The sequence below is a fragment of the Pseudorasbora parva genome, chromosome 23 (assembly GCF_024679245.1).
Source record: "Pseudorasbora parva isolate DD20220531a chromosome 23, ASM2467924v1, whole genome shotgun sequence".
NCBI lineage: Eukaryota > Metazoa > Chordata > Actinopteri > Cypriniformes > Gobionidae > Pseudorasbora > Pseudorasbora parva.
In genome coordinates, this window is record NC_090194.1 from 1,068,423 (window position 1) to 1,075,708 (window position 7,286).

The 7,286-nt window shown below is 39.9% G+C and overlaps 1 protein-coding gene across 1 annotated transcript; it reads left to right on the plus strand.

Annotated features, from left to right (window-relative positions):
• The first annotated feature begins 3,062 nt into the window (after window positions 1-3,062).
• Window positions 3,063-6,788, plus strand: zar1l (zygote arrest 1-like). The gene is made up of 4 exons (XM_067433152.1): window positions 3,063-3,694; window positions 4,768-4,860; window positions 4,932-5,006; window positions 6,519-6,788. Exons 1-4 carry the CDS (start codon window positions 3,080-3,082, stop codon window positions 6,660-6,662), a joined length of 927 nt encoding a protein of 308 aa, XP_067289253.1. The 5' UTR covers window positions 3,063-3,079; the 3' UTR covers window positions 6,663-6,788.
• Window positions 6,789-7,286: the final 498 nt, after the last annotated feature.

The following is a 7,286-nucleotide window of genomic DNA, read 5'->3' on the forward strand; positions in this document are numbered from 1 at the left end:
TGATAAAGGTCAGCTTTATGGATTTATAAATATAATTATAAATAGATAAAACAGAAAACAGAAGAAGAACAACAGAGCTTTTTATGATGTATGAAGTAAATCTATGATAGTTTCAGCTTGAATAAAAACAATACATTCACTGAGTATTGCAGTGTGTCCGATCTTCCTCAGTATCGGGTGATACACCGATCAGGCATAACATCATGACCCCTGACAGGTGAGGTGAATAACACTGATGATCTCTGTTAGTGGGTGGGATATATTAGGCAGCAAGTGAACATTTCGTCCTCAGAGTTGATGTGTGTGAAGCAGGAGAAATGGGCAAGCGTAAGGATTTGAGCGAGTTTGGCCAGATTGTGACGGCTAGACGACTGGGTCAGAGCATCTCCAAAACTGCAGCTCTTGTGGGCTGTTCCCGGTCTGCAGTGGTCAGTCTCTATCAAAAGTGCTCCAAGGAAGGACCAGTGGAGAACCGGCCACAGGGTCATGGGCGGCCAAGGCTCATTGATGCACGTGGGGAGCGAAGGCTGGCCCGTGGGGTCCGATCAAACAGACGAGCTACTGGAGCTCAAACTGCTCCAGAAGTTAATGCTGGTTCTGATAGAAAGCTGGCAGAATACACAGAGCAGCTCAGTTTGAGGTGTATGGACCAGTCAGGGTGACCTCTGACCCCTGACCCCGCCGAAAGCACCAACAGTGGCACGTGAGCATCAGAACTGGACCACGGAGAGATGGAAGAAGGTGGCCTGGTCTGAGGAATCACGTGTTCTTTTACATCACGTGGATGGCCGGGTGTGTGTGTGTGTGTGGCTTACCTGGGGAACACATGGCCCCAGGATGCACTATGGGAAGAAGGCGAGCCGGCGGAGGCAGTGTGATGCTTTGGCCAATGTTCTGCTGGGAAACCTTGGGTCCTCCATCCATGTGGATGTTACTTTGACACGCTCCACCTACCTAAGCATTGCTGAGACCATGTTCAGCCTTTGATGGAAACGGTATTCTGGTGGCTGTGGCTCTTCCAGCAGGATAATGCTCCTGACACAAAGCACAAATGCTTCAGGAATGGTTTGAGGAGCACAACAACCAGTTTGAGGCGTCGACTCGGCCTCCAGATTCCCCAGATCTCAATCCAATCGAGCATCTGTGGGATGAGCTGAACAAACAAGTCCGATCCATGGAGGCCCCACTTCGCAACTTACAGGACTTAAAGGATCTGCTGCTAACATCTTGGTGCCAGATACAGCACACCTTCTAGTGGAGTCCATCAGAGATGGGTCAGCAAAAGGGAGACCATTTTGCACTGTGCAGAAAACAAGTGATCCATACTTTCTTTTTCATCTCTTTCAAATAAAAAGAATCTTGTCAAAACTAAAACCACAGCATCAGAAACACACTTTAGATTAAAATGGAAATGCAAGCAAGACTGAACATCTTAATATATCCGTCAGCTGTAGTGAACCTAGAATTTAAGACCCTCAGTAAACCTTTCGTTGAGCTCTCGTTGTTTGCCTTTCATAAACTGGGCATTAGAGGGTTTTAAACTCCAGCTTTTATAACCCTCCACTTATTCCAATGCCCAGCAACAAACAGAGCGCACAAACCATTACTGCTCTTCAAATCTGGACTCGGTCAGTAGAAGAAAAGACCGTATAATGACCTTATTATCAGAGCTGGGGAGGAAATAAAGTACTTGTAATTAGATTACATTTTAAAATACTCGAAATCAGACTAGTTACTTTTTTATTGATTACAGATTAAATATTATTGTCACAACGGCAGTCATAACTCATTTATTCTCCATACTGCTTCTATTTTATCTTTGAAATGTTCCTTTCTAAAACACCCACTGCTTATATAAATTATTATTATTATTATTTGAATTATCACTCAGTTTCAGGAGTTATTTAACCGTGCATTAATGTTTTTGGAAGTTTTTAAAGACATTAAAATGTACAAATTCACGTCTTGATTTCATATTTACATGTAAATACATTTTTGTTTTGTCAGCTGAAATTTCTTTGACCTAATATATTTACTTGAAGTAGCCCTGAGATTTAAATTCATAAGTTAGGTCAATAATAAAATTACGATAAATAAATCAAGTAAGTTCACGGTTCTCTGATGTTGGTTAATGGTCACATGACATGCAGGTAAACAAATACAAATTATTATTATTTATTTATTAGTAGTGTTTTTATTATTTTACATTTATTTAATTAATAGGTTTTCGTTAAACTGATTTATTTCTATACATATTATATACAGTACCGGTCAAACGCTTGGAAACATTACTATAAATATAAAATTACTATTTTTAATGATTGTTATTTATTTCAATTTTTATTGAACCGTCTGGGAAACCCCATACGTAATATAATAGCTAATGCACTTCATGTTGTTGATAAAGAATGGAAAATATTTTCTTTCTTGTATTTTTACATCAATGTGCTACAAGATTATTCTACTCAAATCAATATAATACACAAGTTTAGGTCAAAAGTAATCTAAAAGTAATCCAAAAGTAGTCAGATTACATTTAATGTAATCTGACTTTAATAATAATAATACATTTTATTTGTAACACACTTTATATTAAACAAAATCTCAAAGTGCTTCAGATTTAAAACAATCAACAACAAAATAAATAAATAAAACTGAAAAATTAAGAACACATCAAATCAATCAAAAGCTCTGCTAAAAGATCACGCTCTGGGTTTTAAGATCACGTTTAAAAGCGTATAGTTTGTGGGGTCTGCAAGTGGTCAAGTGGACTTTATCTTAATTACCATGAGTTGTTTACCTTAATTACCTTATGAAAATGTCAAACTAACAATCAAAGACTTCAGATTTTAGCTGACGATCAGAAGAATCATTTAGGATTTGCAAAATTAGCTTCAGACGGCCAAATCGTGGCCAAAACCCCACAGTGCATACCCGGCTTTAAATATGGGAAAAATAAAAATATACTTAAATATCATGTTTTGCGGAGCCACACCCACACGCGATCTCTGCTAATTAGCTCGAGCCAATTAGGGCGTGTGCTCAGGAAGCTCATAAATATTCAGCAGCACCTCTGCGAATGATCGCCGCAATGGAGGAGTTTCTCATCCCGCCTTACAACTGTGGAGAGTATCCCGGATACTTCCCCTTTTATCCCGGCAACGCCAAATTTAAGCACCAAAACTGGAATAAAAAGGTCAATAATTATTATGTGGCGCCAGATGCGCCCGATTATTTTGACGTTTATAAACGCGCGCAGCTGAAAGCGATATTATCTCAGGTGAACCCGAACCTGACCCCGCGCCTGCGCAAAGCCAACACGAGAGAGTTCGGTGTGCAGGTAAACCCGAAAATCGACGCCACCGTGCAGTGCTCGCTCGGGGTTAAGACGCTGTTTTACCGCGGGGATCAATGGGACTCACCGCGGACGCCTCAGAAAGACTGTCTGCCCGGGACTCCGGTCACCGCGGTGCGCTTCTCCCGGCCCGTCGCCATTTACTCTCCCGTCTTCGACCGCAGGATCTTCTCCTTACCCACGGCTGACCGGAAGGAAGATGGCGGGGATGAGAGCGGGAGCGCGTGCAGCGACACGGACGACGAAGAGACGTTTAAACCGGACGAAGCCACGCCCACTCACAACGACTCACGGCAGGAGAAGGCGTTGATTCAGCGGAATAAACGCTCTAACTTCCAGGTTTGTTGATCATGGCGACCGTAGTTCCAGCCTAAATACAATGATTTTACAGTTTTAGGTTCGTAATTAATATTTAGTCAGGTTTGCCGCTCCATTTCAAACGTTTTTTTTTCTTTTCTTTTTTTTCACCGCTCACTTATGAATACGTAATGAGGTAAACACTGAAGCAGTTTGATTGGTTGTGTTTCCTTAAAGGGGGAGTTCTCTATATGGCTCTGAGTTTCGCCAACCCTTCTCACGGACTGATTATTTATTTATTTTATATATATATATATATATATATATATATATATATATATATATATATATATATCTATATCTATCACACACGCACACCCTTAGGGCTAAACGATTATGACAAATCATAATTGTCAAAAAATGTCCCTGAAATTGTAATTGCGATTCATAAATTACGATTATCATAATTTACATTGAATGATGTTCTGAATAGTTTATAATAATTAAGCAATAATTTTTGGCCCGTTCATCCAACCCTTCTCTCGGACTGAGGCGTTTTAACGGTCATCAATCTCGTAAAGGTTAAATCAGCATCTTTTTTTTTTCCAAAAGTTGTGAAATCGCTATTGTAGCTTTTTTTTTTTTTTTTCTCTGAGTAAATGGAGACACACAATATTAAATTTATTCATATTAACTGCTATAAAAGTTCATTTTATGCCCCTCATCTGAATTTATGTAATGAGGTAAACACTGAAGCAGTTTGATTGGTTGTGGTTCCTTAAAGGGGCAGTTCACCCAAAAAATGAGAATTCTGTAATTTACTTTCACTCAAGTTTACTCTTTCTGTTGAACACAATGTATTCTGAAGAATATGGGGAACTAAAAAGTTGATGGACCCCGTTGACTTTCATATTAGGGGAAAATACTATGAAAACAATGCGTTCCATCATCTGTCTGGTTACAGACATTCTTCAAAATATCATCTTTTGTGTTCAAAAGACAGTCATACAGGTTTACAACTACTGGAGGGTGTGTAAATTGGTAACTTTAATTTTGGGGGGAACTGTCCCTTTAAAATTGTGTGCATTGAGATTTTTAACTATTTTATTCTTTAGTTTCTGGAGCAGAAATACGGGTTTTATCACTGCAGTAAGTGCAATATCCGATGGGAAAGTGCGTTTGTGTGGTGCATCTCGGGAACCTCCAAGGTAAAACGCAGTGACTTTAAAACCGCTTAAACTTGAGGCGTTAACCTAATGGAGTGCCGTCATTCCCTCAGGTGTACTTCAAACAGCTCTGCAGGAAGTGCCAGGCGGGACTCAATCCGTTCCGGGTCGAATCCATTCAGTGCCAGGTATGAGTTGATCGTAACTGCATTTAACCCCTTATCTTTCCCTTGTGGGTCATATATAATATAAATATGTGTGTGTGTAATTTGATTTTGCTATTTGCTTCTTAAATTACAATTTTATCAATACATTCTTTCAACGTAAATTCAAAACACAATTTCATGCATGATCCTTTTAAAATATCTCTCATTGAGTTTCTTTGCTGACCTCTTGTGGAAGAGAAATAATATATGCTATTATATCCTGACTCCTCTAGCTCTATATGGAGCGGATGAGCTGCTCCGCTGGGTCCTAAAGTCATTATCTTCAGTATGCATTAAGAGACACATGCAGACATTTATAAAACTGTCTATTTGGTTAAAAAAAAAAAAAAAGATACCAAAAACATACTAATTTGGTAATTTTAGTGTTTTTAGTTTGACTTCAGCATTTGTAGGTTTTTCTATGTGTACTCCTAAGGGGGTCAAATGGACCTGTGAGGGGCTGATTTTAATTTTCTACCACAACTCAAATCTAGTCAATATTTATCTTTGTGCATTTGTGGTTCAAGTGCAACACAAGTCCTCGGGTCTTGGACCACTCCAATGAGCGAACTACTTACTTGCATGAGTTTGGGGTCCGTTGTTCCTGAGGAAAGGTGGTGTGTGTGAGCAGAAATGTCCTCACTTATATAGTAAAATATGAAAACGACTCACTAGTGGGGACATTGGACTAGTGCTCACTAGTTTAAAAGGCTTATAAATCGGCCAAACCAAGTTTTTATTTAAATCTGTTGATCTGCACATGTTTCTGTGATGGGTAGGTTTAGGGATAGGGGTTGTGTGTGTGTGTGTGTGTGTGTGTGATGGGTAGGTTTAGGGATAGGGGTTGTGTGTGTGTGTGATGGGTAGGTTTAGGGATAGGGGTTGTGTGTGTGTGTGTGTGTGTGTGTGTGTGTGATGGGTAGGTTTAGGGATAGGGGTTGTGTGTGTGTGTGTGTGTGTGATGGGTAGGTTTAGGGATAGGGGTTGTGTGTGTGTGTGATGGGTAGGTTTAGGGATAGGGGTTGTGTATGTGTGTGTGTGTGTGTGTGTGTGTGATGGGTAGGTTTAGGGATAGTGTGTGTGTGTGTGTGTGTGTGTGTGTGTGTGATGGGTAGGTTTAGGGATAGGGTGTGTGTGTGTGTGTGTGTGTGTGTGTGTGATGGGTAGGTTTAGGGATAGGGGTTGTGTGTGTGTGTGTGTGTGTGATGGGTAGGTTTAGGGATAGGGGTTGTGTGTGTGTGTGTGTGTGTGATGGGTAGGTTTAGGGATAGGGGTTGTGTGTGTGTGTGTGTGTGTGTGTGTGTGTGTGATGGGTAGGTTTAGGGATAGGGGTTGTGTGTGTGTGTGTGATGGGTAGGTTTAGGGATAGGGGTTGTTTGTGTGAGATAAGTATGGTTGGGTTAGGGGATAGAAAGTATCATTAACCCTGATATAAAACCAATAGAAGTCTATGTAATGTCCTCACTAATATAGTGACCGGTGTGTGTGTGTCAGGTTTGCTGTAAGACGCGCTGCTGCTGCGAGCGTAAGCAGAGGCACATTGACCTCCGCCGACCTCACCGTCAGGATCTGTGCGGCCGCTGTAAGGGCAAAGGCCTTTCCTGCGACACCATCTACAGCTTCAAGTACATCGTCTAAACCTTCCGCTGTATGATAATGTGTTTTAAAAACCGCACTGGTGGCCCATTGGGTGGGATGTATTGTGTTTTTGTATTCCTATAAATGTAAAGTTTATATAACCTAATAAAGAATTGCAGCAAAGTACTGGTGTCTGTGTTAATGCTTTGTGAAGGACATGAGTTTATTTATTCCAAACTTGTATACAGGTGTTGATCATATAATTAGATTATCAAAGTTGATTTGTTTCGCAATATTCAGTTTTTTCTTTTCTGAAATCCTAAATTTGTGATTTTCCTTAGTTGTCAGTTCTAATCATCAAAATGGAAGGAAATAAACATTTGAAATGCATCTCAGTCTGTGTGTAATATACAGACGTAATAAACGTTTAACTTTTTGAATAAAATTATTGACGTAACTCCACTGTTTGGTGATATTGTAAGTATATGACCAGCACCTGTGACGTTCTACTGCACAGGATTATTTTTTTTCTTGGTCCATTGAGTCGGCGGAAACTCATTTTATTTTTTTTAAATGGCAATGCATAATGAAATACCTTTTGCTCAGGATTATGAATGCATAACCCTAAGATTAATACTTTGTGCTATAGGAAAATTCATACTTCTGATGTCATGATTACAAGAT